This window comes from Orcinus orca, chromosome 18, assembly GCF_937001465.1.
Source record: "Orcinus orca chromosome 18, mOrcOrc1.1, whole genome shotgun sequence".
Classification (NCBI taxonomy): Eukaryota; Metazoa; Chordata; class Mammalia; order Artiodactyla; family Delphinidae; genus Orcinus; species Orcinus orca.
The window spans coordinates 74,403,226-74,429,354 of record NC_064576.1 but is presented as its reverse complement, the minus strand read 5'-3'; the positions used below and the strand labels follow the sequence as shown (position 1 = coordinate 74,429,354).

At 37.8% G+C, this 26,129-nt stretch overlaps 1 protein-coding gene across 9 annotated transcripts in view; it reads left to right on the top strand.

Moving 5' to 3' along the window:
* Positions 1-26,129, top strand: part of CDK8 (cyclin dependent kinase 8) — a 152,038-nt gene that overhangs the window by 69,032 nt on the left and 56,877 nt on the right. For 8 of the 9 annotated variants that reach the window (XM_049700925.1, XM_049700924.1, XM_033409442.2 and 5 more), the window contains exons 5-7: positions 16,590-16,647; positions 18,979-19,110; positions 25,741-25,884. In XM_049700925.1, coding sequence (XP_049556882.1) covers positions 16,590-16,647; positions 18,979-19,110; positions 25,741-25,884 — 334 coding nt within the window. The remainder of the gene's footprint in view (positions 1-16,589; positions 16,648-18,978; positions 19,111-25,740; positions 25,885-26,129) is intronic. The other variant, XM_033409443.2, reaches the window with a different exon arrangement.

The following is a 26,129-nucleotide window of genomic DNA, read 5'->3' as shown; positions in this document are numbered from 1 at the left end:
CTACTCACATTAGTATTAACTACAGTAGTGAAAATAATTTCAAAGTCTGATTTCTTTTGTGTCTCTCTTGGGAGAGCTCTTTCTATTGATACGGCCAGAACAAGTTGTCTTTGGCACAGAGACAGTATAGAGCAGGTCATCTCAGAAGTCTCTGTTGGTGGTGTACCAGGAGACAGATGCAGTGGAGCAGTGCACTTAGGTGCAGGTGACAGAGGGATGCACTGTCTGTAGCTGATTTAAAAATAATAAACAGACGAAAAGTAGTTACTTTTGAAAAATTTATTTATTAATTATTCTTGGCTGCGTTGGTTCTTTGTTGCTGCCCACGGGCTTCCTCTAGTTGCCATGAGCGGGGGCTACTCTTCGTTGCTCTGTGCGGGCTTCTCATTGCAGTGGCTTCTCTTGTTGCAGAGCACGGGCTGTAGGTGCGCGGGCTTCAGTAGTTGTGGCACGCGGGCTCAGTAGTTGTGGCTGGCGGGCTCTAGAGCGCAGGCTCAGTAGCTGTGGCGCACGGGCTTAGTTCCGCGGCATGTGGGATCTTCCCAGACCAGGGCTCGAACCCGTGTCCCCTGCATTGGCAGGTGGATTCTTAACCACTGCGCCACCAGGGAGGCCCGTTACTTTTTATTGTTACCGTATGCTGGCAATTCTGAACAGTATCAGTGATAAAATATTCCTGTTCACTGAGGCAAACTGTTCCTACTCCTGTGCCCTTCTTGATATGCCACTGCTCTCTGTTTAAAAGTGTGTTCATCCAAAATATTTTGTAAAATGTAAGCGGTTGTTTTTCTGCTGCTGCCTCCTTTGGCTTTCCCATCTGAAGTGTGGTTTCCTGTACTGTCTGTGTGTGACTTCTTAGTGATCCTTCCAAACTCCTGACCCTTCTGTGCATCACAGGCACACTGCACCATCGTCTCCTTAAAACGATAACCTCTGTCCCAGGCTGGATCTTACTGTTTCAGGTACCTGCCTCTTGAATTATTCTTTAGTTCTTGAAGGAAAGATTCATTACCATAGTTTTTTAAAAAATATGTGCTCACCTTCCTGCCAGCTGAAAATTAAATTTTGGAGTTTGATATTATATAGTTTTTCAACGATAGCTACATAAGATATTCATATATGGAGTAATCAAGTATTTACTCTGAAGAACATTCTTTAGAAGCTGTATGATATGCCTTTTTTTAACCCCTTCTCAAATAGTTATGATTTGCGGATGAGATATTTACTCTATGAGAATGAATATAATTACGAGTTAATTATATTCTTTGCTCCTTTCAGTCAGGTTTAGATGAAATGAGACGATACCAACCTTAATAGATCTATGTAGATATTTGTTTGTTTGTTTATTTATTGGCCGTGCCACATGGCTTTCAGGATCTTAGTTACCCAAGCAGGGATCAAACCTGTGCCCCCTGCAGTGGAAATGTGGAGTCCTAACCACTGGGACCACCAGGGAATTCCCTACATAGATTTCTAATGTTAATAATTGAACCAATTGGTTAAGTTGCTGACTTGCCACAAGAAACTTCATATTAAGGTGGATAATTGGCATAGACAGCCTAAAAACACCATTTGAAAGTAGCCCAGAATGTTACTGAAGCTTTTGCTTAATAGCATTGGCTTTATTATTAATAGAAATACTGATTTGAGATGATAGAGTTATGAAGTTCTTTGATATATATAGTTGTTATTTAATAAATAAAGATTAATTTTGTCACTACTAATGATTATGTAGTAGCAGATCAGTAACTCAGTAACTGGGATCTGTCATCCTTGGCAGGAAATAGAGATCTAATAATTCTGGAACTCTTGTTGGGCTGAAGGTGGTAATGTGTACACATGTGTGGATGTTTTAAGAAAAACGGGCTAGAAAGGGAAAACATTCAGTATTTATTTTGTGAGATAATTTATGAATCCAAAGTAAACTTTTTAGTTTTAGAGCATTAAAATATGTATGTATAAGTTGGTTTGCTTATACACTTAATCTGTTTGCTGTAAGTAGAGAGAAATAAAAACAGAGGTGTGTGTAAGTTAGCTATGTTGTTTCCTTTGACTACACCCTTCTCCTTTCTTCTTTTTTCTCCTCTCCTTGGAAATTAAAATCGTTTGACTAATAGTCTGTAGTCCTGGTTCTGGCATTACCATCTGTATTAATCAGCGTTCTCCAGAGAGACAGAATGTGTATATATTAGAGAGAGTGAGATTTCTTTTAAGCAGCTCCCTCAGGCAGTTGTGGAGGCCTGGTTAGTCAGAATCTGCTGGGTAGGCTGGCAGCTTTGACAGACCCAAGGGAAGAGGCGTAGTTGAGTCCAAACTCAGTCTGCTGGCAGAATTCCTTCTTCTTCATGGAGGTCAGTTTGTTTTATTAAGGCCTTCACCTGGTGGATGAGAGCCACCCACGTTATGGAGGGTAATCCCCTTAACTCAAAGTCCACCCATTTAAATGTTAATCTCATCCAAAACCACCTTGACAGAAACATCCAGGATACTGTTTGACGAGATACGCAGGCACTGTGGTCCAGCCAAGGTGACAGATAAAATAAGCACCCCATACAAGTCGGTTAGCCAAGACGCCCGTTAAGGTAATGTGAGAAAAGGCATTGCTGGGTCACGTCGTCCATCCACCCCACCCCACCCCCGTTATCTGCTGTTTATTTAAAATAGGAGTGTTCTGTTGGCTTAAGGAATACTAAGATTTTTTTGCCAGATACCATAAAGAGAAACTAAGTGTGAAATATTATGAAAGCTTCAAATAAAGATATGTTTAAGTGACTCAGAATAAGGAAAGGTTTGAGATCTGTTAGCCTGATTGTATTGAGTTCGGTGATTTTTTTCTGAGCCCAGTCTAGTAAAAAACTTGAAGCACCAAAATCATATTCGATACTTTTTGTGTAGAAGCTAAGTTTGATTTGGCAGTAGTGACTGAACTCTTTCCTGTGAGAGGTAGTCCTCCTGGATTGAGTTAAAGCACACGGACAGAGTGTGAGAAGTTCTCACTAACAGTGACTCCATTGTGACCTGTGTGAGGACATCCAGCCAGTTTACTCTATCTGGCCTCTTTCAGTAGAACTGATGTTTTGTTTTTTTGTTTTTTTTGTTTTTGCGGTACGCGGGCCTCTCACCGCCGCGGCCCCTCCCGTTGCAGAGCATAGGCTCCGGACACGCAGGCTCAGCGGCCACGGCTCACGGGCCCAGCCGCTCCGCGGCACGTGGGATCCTCCCGGACCGGGGCACGAACCCGTGTCCCCTGCATCGGCAGGCGGACTCTCAACCACTGCGCCACCAGGGAAGCCGAGAACTGATTACTTTTTATAAAACTTTCTAAATTTAGGGATGGTTTTCTTGTGAAATCGTGAAATTTCAAACTCAGTTAATTTTTCTTTTCCTAGGAGATATTCTGTGATAGATTAAGAATTTGAAAAACGCTTGTCAAACGTATGCATGCTGGTGTTAGTGAACTAGAGATTAAAAACACCAGTACAGGGCTTCCCTGGTGGCGCGGTGGTTGGGAGTCCGCCTGCCTTTGCGGGGGACACGGGTTCGTGCCCCGGTCTGGGAGTATCCCGCGTGCCGCGGAGCGGCTGGGCCCGTGGGCCGTGGCCGCTGGGCCTGCGCGTCCAGAGCCTGTGCTCCGTGGCGGGAGGGGCCGCGGCGGTGAGAGGCCCGCGTACGGCAAAAAAGACCGAAAAAAAACACACCAGTACAGTCTGACTCCAGTCTCCTTTTTTTCTTTTCTCTCTTTCTTTATAGTTATTTTCCAGCCAACCCCAAGGTTGCCCTGCCTTCCTGAATCCCTGCTCCCTTCATCTCCAGCATCTGAAATTCTATTCATTCTTTAAAGCTCTGCTCCTGCTACCTCATCAGTAAAGTGCACCCCTCTTCCACCTCCACTCCCCCACTCCCACCCCAGTCACACTAGCTGGGAGGGAGAATGTTTACTTCTACACCCTGTAGCAGTTACTTTGAACTACCCCTGGGGCACTTGCTAGTTTTGGTAATTGTATGTCCTCTGTTTGATGGTAAGTCCTGAGGGCAAAGACTGTGACTTTGTATATGTTTGTATCCTGCCCAGCGCTTAGCAAAATACACATTAGTGTATACAGTATTGCTTATATTTGTTGAATGAATGAACTAGCCCATTTGTAACAGAAGCAAAGTGGCCTCCAAGGTTATTCTCCATAGCTTATCTCTGATATTACCTGATGCTGGTCCATATCTGCAGACACACAGAGACTCTGCTGTGTTTCTTCCTTTTACTCCCTCTTATCTCTGCTGTGATTCAGTGCAGTGGAACAGTGCAGAAAAAGTTCTTTTCTATTTATACTACATTTTAAGTCCTTTCAGTAGCCTTCCTCTTTCCACCTAAAAGAGCTCAGCTCGCTCTTAGCAGTCAGTTCAGAGACCATTCAGCTAATGATACTGATCTGTTGACCTTTTCCATTGCACTCTTCCTCTACCCCATATTTTTGTTCCTCCCACTGAGACCTATTTCCTGGCCCTTTGTCTGTTCTGATGTTCTTCTCTTCATGTCATTTATTTTTTCCAATTTTCCTTTAATCTTAAGGGTCGAACATTTCCATCATAGTTCGTTTACATCCCTCACTTTTTTTCAAGAACGTCTTAAAGTACCTTCTGTGTGAATTATTCTTTAATTGTAGGTGAGGGGCCCATACCTCCCTTCTCCTATACATCCCAGCTGTTCTGAACTTGCAGCTCTCATGTTTCACTTTAATACTACATTTAACTGACCAGTTCATTACTAATCACAATGTAAATATTTTAATTTCTAGCTAATAGTTGTTCATTTTAAATTTTCTAGTGAACTCAATGTTGGCTGAATTTTGTGCTTTTTGTTGAAAATATTCATGCAGTGTATCAGATATACCATAGAAATGATTTACACTCAAATCAGACTTGTATTTAAGTAAGTATTAAAGACTTGGGCTTTTGACATGTTTCCTAAGGAACTTAATAGAAAGTGGAGAAGTAGTTATGATGACTGGCCTATTTACCATTAATTTTCTTTAAGTATATATCAGGTTCTCATATGGTCATTAACGTGTTCTACTTTAAAAAAAAAATCTAATGTCCAAAATTTCATTTGAATTATTACCTTAATGGTTTTATCATAGTGTTAATTAACTTGGAACTACCAGACACATAGGGTTGTATTTTTGTCCTGTGGCACTAAGTGGATAATATAACATAGTGTATTATATTATATACTATAATATAGTATTAAGTGAGATATACTGTAATATAAGTTTCCACTGTGTTGTTTTCTTTTTTCATTTAAGCTGAATTACAAGGCTGTATACAAACTTTGGAGTGTTTTGGAGTATTACAACTAGCTGCTAGTTTGTCACTCCTGCCCTAAACCAATTCAAAGTAGTTTTTTTTTGGGGGGGGGGTATAGCTCAGTGGCAGAGCATTTGACTGCAAAATAGGCTCTTTGTTTTTTTGTGTGGTTGTTTGCCATAGTAAAATTTCCTAGAAAATAAATCTTTGTAGAGATTTCCTTTGGAGTATCCCAGTGGGGATGTGCTATCATGTGTAGTATGTGATGTGACATAGCCCAGTGGGCCATTGCATAAACGTATTTAAAAGATGCTGGAGCTATTTCAGAGCTTTAATCTGACTTATTAAAAACAAATCTGATAGTGCCGCTGCCATGCAGTTTATTTTAATTATACTGGGTAACTTGGAATCACTTGGTGGGGTTTTAGCTGTTTGGTGAAGGATGAGTTGGTTTCCTGTTCAATACAGTCAAAATCTTGGAGTGAGCCATTGACTCAAACTCAGTTTCATAGGGCCTACTTTATGAAGGCACCTAGTTGTGTATTGATGGTAACGTGATGAATTATTGGGGTATTTTGGATCTGATTCTTCTTGAGTGAGATTGCCTGCTTTATTAGTTTTGCTTACTAATACTAAAGTTTGCCCACAATGATATGGTTAGTTGGTTTGTTGGGTTTTTTAGATGCATTTTCTTTCTTTTTTTTTTTCACATCTTTATTGGAGTATAATTGCTTTACAGTGTTGTGTTAGTTTCTGCTGTATAACAAAGTGAATCAGCTCTACGTATATATGTGTGTATATATATATATATATATATATCCCCATATCCCCTCCCTCTTGCGTCTTCCTCCCACCCTCCCTTACCCACCCCTCTAGGTCGACACAAAGCACCGAGCTGATCTCCCTAGATGCATTTTCTTATTGACTGTTGAGCTCTGTACAATAAGTGGAAGACTCAGAAGGAAAGAGATTAAGTGACCTGATTCTGGTTACTTAAGAGAACTGTTTTCAAAGCTGGGTCACTGAATTTAGGGAATTTTTCCTCTAGATCAATGATTTTTAAATTGCAGGTTGTAAAAGCCATAAATGAGTTGGGAAATCACACAACACAACCAGCCTTTTTATTTTTTTAATGGAGTAGAGTAGAATAGAGAAAATATCAGAGTGCATCATATGTCTTGAGGGAAATTATTGTTTCATGAAACTTTTGTTTCAGTTATACATGGGTATATGTGAATGTGGTCATACAATATTAAGTGATTTTTGTTCCTGTGGGTTGTGTTCAAAAAGGTTTGAAAGCTGCTGCACTAGACTGTTTCCCAAAAGGTCCTTGATATGGTTAGGAAAAGAGAACATCAAGGAAAAAAAAGTAGTCAAATCTTTAGAAAACACTTTGTCCCAAATTATAAGTACTTTAATGTTTTATGCAAATTTCTTGACATTGATAATAAAATATTTTGAATAGCCATAGGCCTGTAGGAAATATGTTTTTCTAAGTAGGGTTTATTTACGAGTAGGAGAATTTCAGGCAAATTTCACCTTCCTCCTTTAATACCTTTCTAAATTGTCTGCATAGTTTGCAGTTAACATATATTATTGTTATATGGAAGAAAACAGAGGAAGATTCTATTTAGTCTTTATTAAAAGTTCACACATAATATTGAGTGTGCTTTAGTGTATTTATTTTATGGTAGAGGATGATTGCTATTAAGAAAAAAAAGAGCCATGCATACACTTTTTTTTCTGCCTAAAAAAAGAGGACAGTACCTTCTTCAGGGTAAAAAAAAGAAAAAAGAAAAAAAAAAGAAAGAAAAAGGCAGAAAGGACCCTGCCACTGTCCAAATGCTGAAAGAGGCAAAGCAACAAAATAATTGACCAGCTGGGAAGAAAGGAGCCTGCGTTCTTGGCCTCTATTCTAACTGCTGTTGCCCCTTCTCTGTGCTTAGCTTCCTTGAAATGAGTGTTGGGAATATATTAAGCATGTTTCTTTACAACAGAGCTTTTTTGAACAAAAATGCTTTGTGACTGTCAGGTTTAATCACTGCTTATTACTTGAGATTTGCTTCATTTACTGGGAGTGAATGAAAGTAAATAAATCTCCAAGGATTTACTCTAATTTTCTTATTTGTCTAATTCTATAACTAGTAAAACATGTAAAATTGTGATCATAAAATTTAGGCTTGAAGATAAAGCATAGGTTTTATTGATAAGAATGGGTTAAGGCAAACTTAAATGAGGTTTGCATTAATTTTAGTTAACATAATGAATTGTGTTTATTCTATAGTATATTTACTTAAATGACCAATTGGGCAGTTTTCTTTCTTGGAAGTATTTGATTGTTTGTAAACAGTCTGTTTGATTTCTTGATATGTGCCATGTTTGTGTAATTTTGATATTGATGTTGAGCATACACAGTGAACTGCGTTCTATTGTTTTACATAATGAAAAAGTGGCCTACTTAATTTTGCTGTATAGCACAGCTGCAAATACCGTACCTGCTTATATGGGCAGATTACAAGTTGATTATGAAAATATTACGTTACTTAGTTTGCATATTGCTTCTAATCTACTTTCTTTAGAGTCTGAGTCTTTTCAGACACTTTATCAGCACAATGCTAGAATCTTTTAAGTCAGATTTCTCACCAATCAAGAACAGATATTCTAAATAATTTAATTGAGTCTTTAAAAAAAATGGAGTGTAAGATAATATCTTTGAGTAATCCTAAAAATTGACTAGAAGTAGAGGATTATCTGAGTTTTAAGTCACATACATTGGTATCTTTTCTCTTTTTTTAACATAAAATGGAGCCAGACCTGTCTTTTCATCTCTTTGATAGAGAGTCATCTGAAGTATTAGGACTGTCTGGCACATAATAAGTGTTCAGTAAGTGCATTTTACTTCAGTCCATCATCACATTGCCCTAGAACTATGAATAAGTACCTTAGGGGCGGGAACTTTATCCATTTCATTTACTGCTGTATCATTATTACCCAGAGTAGCACATATTAGCTGCACAATAAATATTTATTGATTGAATAACTGGATTCTTATCAATGCTACCTTCAAAACATATCTCAGATTGAACTACAGTAAGACGGTCCTATAACTGAGATTTGAATGTGGCGCAGTTGGCATTGGTCCCAGTCATCTGACCAGTGTCTTTTCTCAAATAAGAGTGACCTGTAGTGCTTGTTTTCAGGGAGAAACAGCTGTGGGAAGAGACAGCCATGAAGGGAAGAGCAAATTAGCAGAGATTCTGGAGTCCTCCTAGTGTCTCTGGGTCAGTGTCTCTGGGTCAGTGTCTCTGGGTCAGTCCAATGAACAGGTGCCAACTAACAGGGAGATTCCAAAACCCCTCACTGCCAGGATATGGATTTGGATTTTCCAGGTGGACTTCCAGGTGTGCTCATTCGTGAATTCCTGTTCATTAACCCTACAGTAACCTGACCTCCCAGTTCGTACAGTTCACACAGTTGAGTTTTTTGCAGTCCACTTACTGCCTCTTGACTTTGCTTCTTATCATTTCTGTCACTACTGTTCTAATCCATGGTACCTGGATTACTGAAAAAATGTCCAAGTGAATCTTCCCTACTTGCAGTCTTATGTTCCTATGGTCCAGTATCTACATAGCAATCAGAATGATCGCTCTAAAAAGCAAATCACACCATGTCATTCCCCTACCTAAAGTTCCTCAGTAGCCTCCTGCTTGTGAGACAGGTGTACTCAAAGTCTATCCTAAATATTTATTATATCTTCTTGCTGCGAAGACTGGAGAGCTGCAAGCTGCAGCATTGTTTTATGTATCAGTAAGATAGAAAAAACATGCTGGCAACTTGACTGTCATACCATGGAGGTTATAAGACAGAACCCAGTCACAGAAATATTAAAATTTTAAAAGGAAAGTAAAAATACATAAAGTGCATTTTTCCCTTGACATTTGGTAACGGTAAGTAGCTAGGACTTAATTACTAGTGCAGTGGCAAATGATTGAGGTAACTGTTTTTCTGTCTTTAGTAAGAATTGTTAAGTTTCATCATTATGTGTGATGTTTGTTCTCGGGTTTTGGTAGATACCTTTTATCAGGTTAAAAATGTTCCCTTCTATATCCAATTAAGTTGTTTGTTTCTAAATCAAGAATTGATTTTATTAAATGCTTTTCTTCATCTTTTGAGATGGGCATATGGCTATTTCCTTTAATCTGTTAATACGGTAGCTGACATTTATAAGGTTTTATTTCAGTTTTAATGTTGAACCATCCTTGTCTTAGTGGGATCAGCCCTACTTGGTTTTGATTTTCTTTTCTCCAGTTGCTGTTGGATTCCCTTTGCCAATACTTTATTGTGTCTATATTCTCAAGTGAAGTTGGTCAGTGATCTGTTTGTACTCTTTTTTTTGTTATCATGATTATACTAGCCTCAGAAAATGATTTTAGTCTCTGGAATAGCTTGTATAATAGAGGAATTACTTATTCTTGAAAGGTTGGTAAAAGTCATCTGTAAAACTGTTTCTGGTGCATTGAAATGAGGATGGATGATTTTTGACTATCATTTAAATTTCTTTAATAGTTGTTAAATTATTCTGGTGTTCTACAAAACCCTGGATAGAATAAACATTTTAAAATAAATACAAATTACTGTAATTGACCCTGGAAAAAGTAGAAAAACTAAATGGACTGGCAACTATGGAAGACTTAAAGACATTTGTCACAGGGCTACCTCTAAAAAAATGTAACAGATGCACATTTTTCACAGTTGCTTCAACCATGAAGCAACAGTTAATCCTGCATTATATAAACTGTTCCAGAAAGAAAGTTTCCTTAATAACTTTGTAGGAAGAAAGCATAACACTGACACAGACCTAATAAAGATAGTAGGTCAGTGTCATGTATAAATATTTATGCATATATCCTATATAAAATATTAGCAAATAGTATCCAGAGGAATGTTAAAAGAATACTACTGTGCTCCAAGTAAATGAAGTTCATTTCAAGAATGTGAAGATGATTCAATCTTTGGAAACCTATTAACAGAATTCATATTAATAATGCTAAGAGAATAACACTGTGGTTATCTCAATAGTTATAAATATAAAACTTTTGCAAAATTCAATGTTTGACAAAGTTTAATATTCATTTCTGATTGAAATTCTTTATAAAAATAAGGAAAGAAGAAAACTTCTAAGCATAAAAAGTGTACATACCAAATCAACAGCTGTTATCTTTTCTGTTACCTTTTGTTATCTTCTCTGTTCTAACCTTTCTGTTACCACTATTATTTAACAATGTCCTGGAACTTTTCTGGTCTAAAAGTAACCTAAGTAACTATGATAGGGGAGGCTAAATAAAATAGGATCAATACAATAGTACTATGCATTTATTTATTATTTGTTCACTGTTGAGTGAACAAATACAGGAATCAAAAGAGCCTTTCTGGGCTTCCCTGGTGGTGCAGTGGTTGAGAGTCCGCCTGCCAATACAGGGGACACGGGTTTGTGCCCTGGTCCGGGAAGATCCCACATGCCACAGAGCGGCTGGGCCCGTGAGCCGTGGCCGCTGAGCCTGCGCGTCCGGAGCCTGTGCGCCGCAACAGGAGAGGCCACAACAGTGAGAGGCCCGCGTACCGCAAAAAAAAAAAAAAAAGCCTTTCTAGGATATTTATATAAATGTAAATAATATAGAGAAATCTGGAATTATGTCCACCAAAATACTTGTAATGACCTAACTCTGTGAGGTGAGGTTTCAGATAAATTTTACTTTCTTTGTACTTTTCTGTATTTTAATTTTCTACAAGATGTGTATTTTTATTACTTTAACTCTTAAAAAGCTATTGCTAATAACAAACAGTTTTTTAATCAATAAAAGGCGTAAGTAACTAGAAGCTAGAAAGGTGATCAAAAACAATTAGGGGCATTTCATAGGGAGATGTAGAGAAATCATTTTGGAGGTATTATCCAATCATGCATGGTTACCTCGCCCCCCAGAAGTCTTCAGTTAAGAATCACTTCGGTTGTGAGTCACTATTAACAGATTATAGTGTTAGCTGTCATTATAATGTATTTTGGACTTTTAATATATCAAGCATCGTATTAAGTCTTCTATGTGCATTAGTAACATTTATCTTTGCAACGCTGACTTGTCATTATTTTTATCCATATTTTATAAATGAGAAAATGGAGGTGAAGGTCATAGAACTAATAGCTGATAGCATCCTTGATTTTCTTTTAGCCTGTTCTTAACCATTTAACCATACTTCCTCATCTTCTGAAGAAGTCTATTATATTCCTCAAATGTTTAGGGGAAGAAAAAAGTTGAGAACTATTGGTCTAAAGTCTGTGTCTATTCAAATATAGAAAAATATTATAGTATCAGATAAAGTATATTTTATTTCAAAAGACTGAAACATATTTTGTAACAGCAGAATGATTAAAATAATGGATATACACCAAAGAACTTACGGTTTGTTCAATTTGGCAGCTGTACAAAAGGAAATAGAAATATGTAATTGTGTACTTTGACATTCTTTAAATCAGATTTTGACAAAATTTTTTAAATAAAGAATGAGCAAAAATTATAGAATGAAGCAATGTGATATAATAGAATTGCTTGGCATTTAGGACTATATAAAAGAACATATTTTAAAATAAACATTCACTGGGAATTCCTTGGTGGTCCAGTGGTTAGGGCTCCAAGCTTTCACTGCCGAGGGCCCAGGTTCAGTCTTTGGTTGGGGAACTAAGAATCCTACAAGCCGTGTGGCACAGTCAAAAAATAAAAAGAATAGAAAAAAAAAGAAAAACCATTTGCTAAAAATGTATGTCTAGAAAAGTTCAGTGTGTACTAGAAGATGAAGATATTCATGGTAAGTATTCACAAAGACACAAATTCTACATTAATCTCTCAACACAATAAAAAAAACAAGTAAAAGCAGAATTATATTTTTTAGCTATTAGACATCAATTGAAAATGTGCCATTTGAGATACAGATCAGTGTGTGTCGTAGTACAAAATGATTAACAGCCAAACTGAAACAAAGTCATTGAGTGTCCAGAAAGTGTGCCACCAGGTTGTGTTGTTTATAGTGTGTAAGTTTAGTTCTGAAAAAATCTTGGAGAACAGCACTTAACGGTGGTTTCTTAGGGATCCCTGTCTTCTTTTCATAGACAGATCCATTAAAAACCAGCTTTTCTTGTTGACTCAGAGTCTCCATTTTGCCTTGATAACGTTAGTGAATATGAAGACTCTGGTTTTACTCCTAGAATAACAAGTTGTTAACTTGATAGAGATGCCAGTGTTCTGCACTTCCATACCTGTGTGAGGTACCTCTGATTGGTGATGGAAGTTTCCAGACCAGCCCAATTCCTGTCTTTCTCAAGATGCAGCTCCCTGCGGTCCTTAGTCTTCTACCAGAGTTGGCCCCTTAAATGAAACCAGTTTGCCATCCCTGCTGTATGCCAGAATCATCAGTGTGCTGTTTCCCATAGTGACAGAGCCTGGAGGACAGAAAGCCTCTACAGGAATGGTTATCTCTGTAACACAGACATCTTGCTTTAGGAAATGTCATTGGGGTTTTTTTTTGGAGCACAACAACATAAAACAAGAAGAAAAAACATGAGACTGTAAAACAAGGGCATGTTCTTTTAATTACAAACAGTTTTTTTCTGGGAGAAATAAAGCAAGAGAAGGCTATCGTAGTTTCAAACAATCAAATAATTATACTTCAAACAAGTATCTCATTGATCTATTTCATTGTTCAGCAGGCAGTAAAGGGTGTTCTGTAATCATTTCTGTGCATAAGATAACTATTCTCGAAGATGTTATCATGATGTTATACTACTTTTAAGTCATGTTGGACCTCTGCTCTCTATAGCAACAAATAGTTTAATGGAGTATGTGCCTCATCAAAATGTCACCAGCAAAGTATGTTTTTTTTAAGGTGATTATGTCTGATGGCACATGAAAGATCGCAGACTATTTACCAAAGTCATGGTTAGTACTGATTGTTTCATCAATTATCACCAGTTACTTGGATGCTTTGGCTCTAGAGCTTAAAACTGCTACCAAATTCTCCCACTGAAAAAAGAAAGAAAAGAAATTAGCTTTTTGGAGAATATAATATTGTTTCAATGTGGCATTAAGTACGAAAACAAAAATTATCCGTCAGGTCTTTAGAAGACTTCCTTAAAACTGATTAAGCAACAAAACAAATACTGACAAGAGTATTCATGATCTCTATGGCTTTTTTGCCAGTTTCTCTTGAGATTTCCATTAGATCACATTCACAAAAGAAATTTAGTGTGGGATGCGTCTACTAAATCAGAGTATCACGCCCTGGGGCATATGGATACCACCGTGGGAGACACCATGAGGAGGGACTCGTTGTTTATAAACAGTTTTATTAAAACAGCACTTAAAACCATTCTCTTTTGTTTATGACTACATAGCATGCCCAAACTGAACTTAAATCCATTAATTTAAGTGCGCGTGGTGACTCTCGGCCCCAAGATCTACTTCAGATCATGCAATAGGCAGTGAGTTGTCTTGCAAAGCAAGTTTTAATTATTAGCTGGAGCTTTGGCCCCAAACCCTAATACTAGGAAAGACTTTGACAGAGAAGCTGTTCCCCACCAATGCTGAAACCCAGGCTTGGGACTTGGCCAGTCCAGTGAGTCTATAATAAAATGAAGACCAAGAGAGGGAGTTTTTCCCCCTTTGCCTAGTAGCAGGCTGACCAGTACCACCCATCCCAGGGCTTCTCAGATCTGGGTCCGGCTGCTGAATGAGTAAGAAAGCAAAAGAGAGAGAGAGAGAGCTTTTCCACTCCATCTAAAATAGAAGGAGGAAAGTGATGCCCATGTGTGCTTGTGCTTTTGCCAGATATGGAAGTAATCTTTTAGGAGCACTTAAGTGCTAGAAAAATCCATCACAGCAAGCCAGTTAATCGGCTTGTAACTGTGGAGGAGGGAGTGGGATTCGGGATGTGGTGGAGGAGTGATGGGTGGTAAAAGAGCCTTTAACGCTTAACTCTATGTGGCCTCATAGTTTGAATTGTTTATAATCAGAGCGTATTCATGTATTACTTACATCATTAGAGGGTAGGCGTGGAGAATCAGGTTTTCCCAAGTAATGCAGAGGAGAGTTCTTACGGTAGAAATAACGGGCTAGCACTGACATAGTTGTGTAAGGTCTAGTCACAGAACGCTGCAAACACACATGTGGCAGGAGAGTGGTGGAAGGCGGGGCAGGAGAGCTCAGTGGGTAAGAGCTTGTAGGTGCCTGGCATTCCATCATAAAGACTTCTACCTTATTCACAGGCGGTGAGGGGCCACGTAAAGGTGAAATACTTTAGTAATAAAGCACAGCAACAGCATTCAAAGAAGCTTTGAAAAGGTCGTCCCTGCCTCTGTTACTCTAACCTTTCTTGTTCTTCTAGTCCTTACTCAACACTTTTTTTTTTAACCCAGTTGTAATCACAGTCTATATATAATTTTCTGTTCCACTGTTTTCCTAATAATTTCCTCTGTTACTGTGGAAGATTTTAAACAAGGGAGTGATGATGTGATCAGCTTTGTCTGTTACGAAGGTAACCCTGGCAATAGTACAGAAGACTGAATTGACGGGAGGAGAATCAAAATGGGGTTCAAGAGATGTCTAGGGAGTCGTGCCCTGATGAACCATGAGAAGAGAGTTCTAGCCCAAATATCCAGTCCCCTCCTGAGCCACACTGTGACTGAGAGCAGGCCTTTCCCTCAGCCAGACCGACGGGCTGCCTCTTCTCTTGGAGGGCGCCCCCCCCCCACACGCTGTCGGCGTTTCACACGAATCTCTGAGACCTGGCTTCCTCTGAAGCAGGCTGAGCTCTGCAGTGTCCCTGATGAGCAGCTTTGTTGGCAGCTCCACGTGGCTCACAGGGAGTGTTGTCAGTGCTGCGCTGCCTCTCCGTGCTTCACCAGCTATCTCAGTGGGCGGGAGCGTGTGTGTGATGATGGACATTCTGAAAACATTCTCTTGAACAAAACATTATGGTTACGGTAATACACGTCTATTTAAAGCTTGCTACGTAAATTACCTTCAGAAGGGTCTATTAGGAAGGGGCACTGCACTGCTCAGAGACGGGGCACATCCTGCTACTGCCCCCCACCCCCATCTCCGTGATTGTACTTGGGGCAAGTCATGCACTCGCTCTGGTGCCTAGTTTCCTCATCTTAAAAACTAGGAATTTTCAGCCTTTGAAATGTATGTGCTACCATTTCAGCAGTGTTTTTTCACTGAGGATAAAAAAATAATTTTGGTCTTTGGTAGTTGGTAGAATAAGGTACTGTAAGTTACGTTTTATCAGTAATAGCATAGGGGCTGTCATTAAATATGGTCAGGGAAGCCTGTGAATTGGTTACCACTGTAAACAGCCTTCATTAAAATCTTTAACTTGATTCCAAGATTGCTTTGATGGGTATTTGAAAGGCGTCGTGATCTGGTTTCACTTTTATTCAGCAGACTGGTAGAACTGCAGTCAGAGCAGGCCGATGGCAGGGTGGCAGCCTGAGAGATGTTTGGGGACTGCCTCTTCCTCCTTTCCCTCTCTCCTCCTTGAAGAGGGACAACCCTTCTGTGTTAGTATAGTAGACACCACTGTGACACATTTTAGATGGCAGTTAACCTTGTTATTTCTAGAGACTTAAGAACTGTTTGAAATACTACTTTTGTAAAATCTCACTTTAAATGTTAGCTTCCTTTTTTATTTAAAAATGAAAACCTCAAAGATGTTCAGGTCATGGAAAATTCCTATTACTCTGCTAACTCATTTAGAAGAGACTTTATTAAATTGATTTCTCTATAATTTATTTGAAACATAGGTACATATTATGCGGTTTGCAAAAAAGGGTATCAGGTGGTCCCTTCCCTATAATTAACTTGCTGCTTAGTGTTAAATTCTATTTGAAGATACATTTTCCCTTGAAGTTGCAGGACATTTTATGTAACTGAAAGAGTTAGAAGGAAGCACAGCATTTTAACTTTCTGCCAGCTGTTCCGCAGTAGTGAAAGCAGACTGATAACAGGGCCAAGAAAAGCCTTAGCTCTGCCTGGAGAAAAGCACTGCCATATTTGGCCTTCATGAAGTTGCATATTGCTTTGCATATATACACATAAAGTTTCTTTGGTGACTTCCTGTGTTTGATTTTAATTTTTGAGTAAATGTGGTTTTTTTAAAGGTGGATTTATGTTATATTGGCATATTGTCTATTTAAAAGAAACCACTACTGTCTACTGAAAAAAAACACTATTTTGTTTCCACAGAAACCTGCTAATATTTTAGTTATGGGTGAAGGTCCTGAGCGAGGAAGAGTAAAAATTGGTATGTTATATCTTTGATAAGTCACAGTGTAGCACTCTTTTAAAACTTTTGCAGGCAGCTTTATCACTTCTAATTTTTGCTGTAATAATATGCATTTATTCATATAGTTCCATGTGATCGAAGCCATTTCTAAAGAGTATACATTAAAAGTGAAAAATGTTTCACACTCTTGAAAGGTGTCAGACAATCTTTAGAGACTGAAGTGTTCTAATTATAAAATAAGCCATGCAAGTTTCTTAGAAATTTTGCTTTCATTAAAAATAGCCTATAGAGGTGAGTGGCTTCTATCCATGTTAGAAGCCAGCCTCACCTTTAGTCACAAGGGCATACAGTGTACTAGTAATTATACCATCGGTTCTGTTTACCTGAGCCACATTAGATGAGAACATATGCCTCTGTTAGCCTCATCTAGATTAGGAATTACAAACTAAGGATACCACTGAGGCTGAGTAGGTTCTAATGAGCCTTTGCCTGAAGGGAAAAAATTAACAAGCGTTCTCTACCCCGGCATGTTTCCTAATAGCTCTGTTTTCTTATATATCAATGCAAAATTTTACCCATTCCTGGTCTGATAACCTGTAAGGATAGAACTAGATTTATTTTTCCTAACTGGTTATTTTTTCATTGTCATTTCCGAGTTGTGTTTGTCACATTTATTCAGTTTGTTTTGTGTGTGGATAGAAGAAATGTAGTCACTAAATTATATTAATTTAAGAGCAGCAAGCAGGCTTATGGGAGTATGTAACAAAGTAAATAGGGACTTCTGATTGTAAGATTTAATATGCATTAGAATTATCGGCTGATTTGTACCACCTCCCCAACAAAGAAAAGCCCAGGCATTCTTAACCCTTCTTCCCTCCCCTCCCCTATAAATTCCCCAAGTCTCATTTTCTACTTCTAATTAGACTCTCGAAATACTCTTGATATAAATTTTGCAAGTGTTTTAGTAGTGCGAACATTTGACGCACCTCGAAATGCTCCTAGTCATTGACTTGCTTTGAGAACCAGGCCCTGTCAGTGCTTACCATAGTATCAAACGCCTGTTAAGTCCTTACATGTGCTTTCAAAGGATTTCATCCAATCCACCTTGGTGGTATCAAAGTCAAATGTAAGTTCAAAGCATGCAAAATCTAAAAGACCCAGCCAAACAGTATTTACAGATGTGTTCTTTACTGTAAGATTTAGGGGAATTTTATATGTTAAAAGTAATCTAGTTTGGAATTATACTTCTGTGTAACATGTATGATGTTGGCAGGTTTGGGGGCCACTAACGGCTTAAAGTATTCACATTTAAGAAGAAATATTAGTTCTTCTGTAAACCAGTATTTAGTAATCCGACTCATGGTTTTAATTCTTTGCCAAATTTCTGTGGGGTTTTTTTTATCCTCTGTAATTAAGTAGATTAGATTGGGGCCTACTTCGTTAAAAATATATATTAGGAGAGCAAAATTAAACAAATGGTGGATGAATCTTGAAATTTTCGAATAGGTGGTATGAATAGTGATTGTTCATTCAGCGTGTGTTTGGCAAAAGCAATGTATAATGACACTGTACTTGATGCTAAAAGGGGGAGAGAGATGAAAAAGAGACAGTTTTTGCCTATAAGAAGGTGGCAGTTTATTAGGAAAAATGTCCATGCCCGAATTACCACGCTATGTATTAAACCGTGTGAAATGCCGTGAACTGTATCTCATTACAGCTCCAGCTCTGAGATACGAGTTTAAGACATTTGTCAAATCACTTAATTTCTTCTAACCTCAGTCTCCTCATTTGAAGAAGGAGGTGATTGAATTATATGATCTTTAAAGTCTTTTCCAGCTTAAAAAACAGGCATGATTCTTTAAAGAAAAAACTCCACCCAAATAAATGGGGGGAAATAGTGGTATTATTATACTGTACAGTCAGCTTCTGATTATACCAGTGAACATGCTTATTGGTGCAAATAATGGAAAGCCTCACCCTAACTGATCTAGTTTCTTGGTGCTTGTGACCAACAAAAAGAATGGGAATGCAGCTTCACAGCCCTGTCCCAATGGTGGTAAGACAGATGGAAGGAAATCTGCCTGGAGGGGTAGGGTCACCCTTGACCTCTGGCAGCAGAGTGTGTCTGTAACCCAGTGGAAGAGTGAGTGACAATAGTTGGCAATGAATGAAGATCTCAAACTTGTTTTATATTTAGACTCTGAAAGGGGTGAGATGTTGTGTTGGTTTTGTTAGTTTTCTCCCCCCGGAATTCACATTTTTCATATCTTAATAATAATAGTAAAATTAGAGTAATCAATGAAATTTGTAAAAATCTGTGTCCTTAGCATTGCTGTTATTTCTTTACAGCTGATATGGGCTTTGCCCGATTATTTAATTCACCTTTGAAGCCTTTAGCAGATTTGGATCCAGTAGTCGTAACATTCTGGTACCGAGCCCCAGAATTACTTCTTGGAGCAAGACATTATACCAAAGCTATTGGTGAGTAGAACTAATTAAAATTCCATGACTTTTTAAAAGTGGCTTTGTTGTTGTAAAGTATACATATTTCTGTATATTTTTAAATCAAGTAATATAGAAAATTATAAAAGTAAGAGCAAAAACTAACATAAAATTCTACTCTCTAGAAATACCATCATTAGCATTAGGGGTGTACCATTCCAGACATCCCTTTCTGGTAGATAAATAGATGCTAAAAAAGTTTTTAAATATATGGGACTATACTATGAATTCTAAGTAAAAAGTATTTTAATTTTACTTGAAGAGAGAAATAAATACAGTAAAATTTCTTAATCGTTGAACTTCAAACAAATGTTTTCTTTCACCAAAAGAAATACTAGCTTCTAAAAGATCCCCTTAAAATTAAGGAAAAAAGATTATGAAAATAAGTAGGCGTTTAGAACATCTTAATTCACTTTTCAATTTTTGATAGTATTGATTATCTCCCTATTTTGAAGAATTAGGAAATTAGTGCTCTTCTACTTCTTCCCCCACCAACCTCTCACTTTATAGTACCATTGTCATCATTATTATTATTACCACTTTGTTGATGTTTACAGCATTTATTTTCTGTTTGCAAACCATAATGCCCACTGTTGTTTATACTTAGGCTGCATATTCTAATGGATTTGATGTTCAACTACCACAATCCTTTTATCACAACTTTTCCATTAATGACATCTTTATTCTGCTTCATTTTATTTGGTAGAATGTTATCATCATGTAGTTTTTTCTTACGTGTTTTGCCTTTCTTTTTTCCTTTTTTGTGTGCCTTTATTGCTTACTTAACTTGTTCTGTGTTCTCCAGGATGGTGTTAAACCCATTTTTATTTTTTTGGGATAACTCCACCCACAAGTCTTCTATATTTCGCTCTATTCTGGATTGGTTTTCATCCCAGTTTTTCCTTTTTTTATTCCTCTGGGTGGGATCTATTTCTTTCTGGATTTCATTATTTCATCCCTTACTTTGCTACAGCATATTCTTAAGTAACCTATCTTAGAGGTAAATTTTCTAGTTCTTGTATTTCTGAAAAAAATGCCTTCATGATACTTTCCAGTTTGGTAGGGATTAAAATTATAGGTACAAAATGATTTTCCCTCAGAATTTGGTGATGTTCATCCATTGTCTTCTAGCGTCAGTGTTACTAATGGAAAGTCTCACATTGATCTTGTTCTCATTCAGTGGTGAATTACCTGGGGTTTTGTCCTTTCTGAAAACAAATAGAACTTCTCACCCTTGTATTTCACAGTGGTGTGCTGGCCACTTGGTAGGCACATTCAGTTCGAAGTTTATGTCCCATGTCTGTGGGAAATCCTCTTGAGCTAGTCTTGATTGGCTCCTCTGTGTTTTTATTTCTCTTTCCTAAACTGAGGATAGGCAGATGTTGGATTTCTTGGATTGATCCTTTATACCACTTTTCTTCTCATGCTTTTCTGCCTTTGTCTTTTTTATTTCTAAGAACCCCTTCTTATTCTCTGATTATTTTTTTAACATATTGTATTGCTTTATGGAAAAAAAAAAGCTTCTTAAATACACTGTGAGGACAGTGATAAAGATGCTTTTGAATTGTTTGTAATTTGCTATATTTCTGGAATAATTATCTGTGTTTTCTTTGTAGTCGCTTTTTTTTACTGATATGTCTTGTTCTCTCACTTTCATGTGGCTGGTGTTCTTGAACTGTTTGTTGACCCTTGATGTCTCTTTGCATTTGAGAATCAGGTTACAAAAAGCTGCTTGGGAACTTAGTGTACATGGATCAGAGGGCTCATAGATTGGCAGGCTTTACTTCAGGGTGATCCAGCAGAGAACTGCCATTAACTGGGGAATCCTAAATGCCAGTATGCACATGTCTTTGCACTGAGGACATTCAGATTCTTTCAGGGAAGAATCTCCAACTTTTGGCCCAAGCTTTGTGTACCTGGTAGCCCCAGGGCAGTAGTGGGTGGGGAGGGATCAAGTGTTCAAAATACAGACTTTGTAGCTGATTCTCCGAGCACAGAATCTCCCCAGAGCAGTGTGGGGCAAGTCTGCTTCCCACTCAGCAGTAATACTGCGGGCTGGGGCCTTCTCTGAACTGTTTGCAGAAATGTTTTTATTTGTATCTCTGCTAGATCAAGTCTGCATATGTCCAGTCTCTTTTCATCCATATCTTAGTCAAAATACTCCCTCTTCAGAGAGAACTTCCTTGGTCACACCATCAGCCTTACCCATCACACTTCCGTCTTCCTGTCTGAAATCCCCTAAATGGGTAAGCCTTGACCAGCTGTTCACCACTGGAGGCCATTACCTGCATGGTGAGAACTGAGTACTCTGCTGAGTGAGTGAATGGGTCTTGTCCCTGATGGTCTCCTCTGGTTCTCTCTATTACTGTGGATTTGGACCTTTATTTCTTTGCTGTCATTTCAATATATACTCAAGAAGAGGAAAGGAAAAATACTTGTAATCATTCCCCCATATTAATCTTGAATCCAGCATGTCTTTTTTCACAAAATCTTTTATGTTCACTAATCTTTATACCTGCTTTGAGATCACATTTTATTGTATAGAAAAATAAAGGTAGATTAAGTTAGGTATAAGACTTTTCTGTACTATACCATTGCAACTTTTCTAAAAATCTAAAATTATTCCAAAATAAAATATTTATTTTTTTAAAAGTCAATTAGGAGGAAAAATAAAAGTTATTGAAGCTAGCCCTGTTTTTGAATGTATATTACTACCTAAGCACACATTTATTTGGTTATCTTTTTTACAAAGGTATTCTAAATGGTTAAGCATGAAAACTAATATGACACATAGATATTTTTTCCACCTAGAAAATGAATATTTAAAAGCAGTGTTACTTTTGGTAAGACATATTAAGAGGCTATACAAATAAGGAAATAATTACCTAATTTCAGCTGCTGTTAACAGAAAACTCAACACTGAATTGATTTAAATTGAGTAAAAAATAAACTATAACATAGGTTTGTGACTCTGGCTCATCATTTATTACTTTTTTCTTAAGAAATCTATATTTTATTGTGAGCATTGAGAATTGTATAAGCTGTTATTCACCAGGACAGTCTGCAGTCTAGCAGTTTTAGGTTAGGGCTGTTTGTCACAAAGCTAGACTACCAGCTGTTAGATAGATTCCTTTGTTCAAATGGCTTTATAATTTAGCAAAGAGAAGGGCTTCCTCCTTCTCATCAGCATCAAAATTTATTGGATAACTGTTAGACTTTTTAAAACCAAAATGAACGCAGATTATGTCGTTTACCCTTAAGGGATCTCCATCCAGTTGAGACAACAGTATGACTGTGTGCATAAACTATGTTGTCATCTTTGAACAACAGAAGTAACCAAGACTAATGCTCTGACTTGTAGCCTTAGCTCTGCCACTCGGGGAGGGGGACGGTGTTTAGGCAAGGTGTTTAGTCCTTTATGGCCTCATTTTTTGAAGATGAGAATTTAGCCTAAATCATCTCTCAGATCCCCTTCAACTCTGAAAGTTCTGTGACGTTGGATAGAAACCACTGCCTTCTGAGGTAGCGAGAGCACAGAGGGAACTGACTTGAGGGCAGATGACTTGAGACCAAGGTCAGTCCCAGTCCCTCCGCATATGCCTGGCCTGGCCCAGAGCAATACTGGAAAATGCTTTCTTCTATCAAAATGTTTGCTCAAAAAAGTGATAATGTAGATATCTTACAAATTGCTTTTTTGTTTGAGAGAGAGACAGAAATCATATATAAGCCATTTTTAATACAAGTTTTAAAAAATAGAATCCAGGAGTAGAAAATGAAACGTCTTCCTTGCTTCCAGTCTCTCTCACACGGTTCGTTCCTCCAGCTCCACAGGTGGGTAGCCTGAGCATGCAGTAAAGCACTCAGCACATCCCCACCACCACCCTGAAGGCACTTGCCCAGCGTTTTGACTTCCCTGTCTGGTAGTTGTAGTAGGCTCAGCAGATAGAAGAACCTTCGTGGTTGAATTTACCTATTATTTGCTGGATGTACGTTCATTTTAGTGGTCTCATTTAGAAGGGTTAAATCTGCCAGTGGAGTTTGGTGGGTTATGTTAGACTGAAGGTGCTAAGAAGAAGCAAGAGAGCATAGGGGAAATCTGAGCACATCAGCCAGCATGTTCCCACCCTCGTGGCGAATAGATCTTAGTGCTGCGCTCATTCACTCCATTGTATGGAACTGCAAGCCGAGTCATTGAACCCAAGAGAGAAAATGATAGCTTAGTCAACACTGTGCTCCTGGGGACAAAGTTTAATTCAGTTTTGACTGTTGGGGGTTTTGTTTGATTGACCTTGTGGAGAAGGCTGAAAGAGGGGTATCAATCTTTAATTAACAGTAAACTAGGGCAGTCTTAAAAGTTTTACTAAAGTCTGAACTTCAGTGAAACCGGGAGGATGTGAATTTACTCTTTCATTGAGATGGAGGCTAACTGTTAGTATACTTGTTGATGAAAACAAATTTAACACATCTTTCCTCCCCCCATTTGGTTCTGTGTAGCCCCCAGTTGCGGTCCACTTTGCCTGGTTAGCTCAGTAGCTACACATGAACATCACATACTTTGAGAAATAGATGGGATTTGTATGTTTTTAATTTGGAAAGTCTTTCTAGAAGGAGTTTGACAGGTAGGTGAGCAGGAAGGGACTTTCCCTTGGCACAATCTGAAAAAATAGGCAAGATAGGAGAGACTTGTTTACAAAGATTTAGAAATTTATCCGAAGTAATAGCCTGATCAGCTAACTCAAATTCGTGATTAATGTCTGGATTTGAAGAAGGGAAGGATGGTGAAATTGATAGAAGGTGAAAGATAATAGAAAAGATAGGAAGAGAGAGGTTATTTAGGGTAAAGTTAAGCAAGGTTCAGTAAAGTAATTATGGAAATCCTACTTTCCTGACTTTTTTTTTAAAGCAACATAGGATAGCTAAACTATTTACTTACCTCTCATCTTCCTTTACATGTTTTATTTTTTTGTTCAAGTTTTCATAACGAAGCTGAGTTGTTACAGTGTCTCTTGGGTGCTATGAGTAGCGTTTTACAGATGCAGACTGACCCCCCCCGGCCCTCTTGGTGACCCCACTCAGCTTGCCTATCTTCCCTTGGATTGAGATGATCAAAGGTCAGCTTCCTATGGGATAACCATGTATAAAGAATAATCACAAAATAATTAATTTTCCCGCTTACTCTCTGGTAGTAAAACGAAAATAGCTTGGCTTTTATTTCTTGATGAGACTTTTCCATATGGTAGTGTTGGCCAGACTTGGTTCTCTGATGGGGGAGAAAACTGATGGGCAGACAGTGTCATTTTTAAAATCACTTGCTGTAGTCTCATTTGTCATCTTAAAGTAAATAGATGTTTAACTTGTTACTTTGAAATGTAAGTGTGATAATTTTACATTAAATTAAATATCTATATTCCAGTTGTAGATTTTAGGAATTTTCAGTTATTTATAAATTAACATTTTTCCCACTTTCTATTTAAGTGACCATTATTAACATACCTGACTAATCGGCCTTAATAAAATAATGATGTTACTTTGTCCTTCTGTAGTTGTGTTTACCACAGTATTGGTTAGGTCAGTGAGAAACCACTTACTGAGTGGCTGCTGTGTGCACAGCATTGTGCTGAGTGTAGGGAAGTTACCATGGTCGATTTAGGGATTTGTTGAGTAGAAATGGAGGCTTGCAGCTTCAGATTCCAGGTTGGCATGTATATCTTTCCACTGCCAATAGTTCTCTTAGTAAGAATTTAATGTGAATGAAAGTTAGCCTGTATCTTAAAGTGAGTGAAGGAAATTTGTTGTATAAAGAGGAATCCATTTGCCTGGCTTTTAAATAATTCTTATGAATTTGTCACCTCTGTGCCTATTTAAAGGTAGTATTTTGCCCCATATTCTCTTGTCTTTATAAAACACTTAAACTTGCAAAGTCTGACTCTGCTATAGCATGGAGAAACACTTGAACAAGAAGCTCTTCCAGTATAAATACTGTTTCATTAGAATATTTGAGGCTAGGCATTGTCTTTTTCTTGTTGGAACAGTACCTTGCTAACTAGTGCTAACATGGCAGGATAATTGTTAAGCTTCACAAATTAATAAGTACATAAACTAGATAGGAATAAAAAATATTTTTTACCTCAAAAAATGGTGCTGATTGTTTTTGGCAAGTATGCACAATTTCACAGGCTGTTTGGGTTTTCTGTTTGTTTATTTTTTCGTTTCACTTTATTTGTTTATGGTTCCCATGTTCCATCTGCAGCTTTGTATGTATTTCACAGATAAGGTAATGTTTGAAGCACTTACACTCACCAAAATTTTTAGGTAATAAATTCGATTAAACTTGGACTGAGACCACTGGGTGGGATGGAGGTTTAACAGGGAATGAAACACTGGGGTGGGTGGGGTGGGAATATGTATGTACAGACAATATTCCTTGATATTTATAATTGCTAGGAATTAATATGGCTTATTAGGGGAGAAAAAGAACTAAAAAACACTCCCTGCCAACATAAAAATGCATTTTCTTTTGGAAAGAACCACTTTATTTTCCTCCTTTCTTTTTTCCTTTCCTTTTTTTTCTTTTCTTTTCCTTTTTTTTTCTTTCTTTTTGTTTTAAAGATATTTGGGCTATAGGGTGTATATTTGCAGAACTACTAACGTCAGAACCAATATTTCACTGTCGACAAGAGGACATCAAAACTAGTAATCCTTATCACCATGACCAGCTGGACAGAATATTCAATGTAATGGGATTTCCTGCAGGTACACATTATGTTTTTGTTTTTGTTTTTAAATCACTGTTGTTTGAACTTAGATATCTTCATTGGAAAGGTGTATATTTTTAGCTGATGAAAGCTATTCTTACTCAATTCTCTGTGTTGATGACTTGCATTAATCAAAGACCCATAGAAATAGCAAAATTTGTAGAGTTCACATATTAGCATAAAATATTTAGGGGTTTCTTGAATTTGCAGGGTGTATTTTTGTTTGGTTTTGGGTTTTGTTTT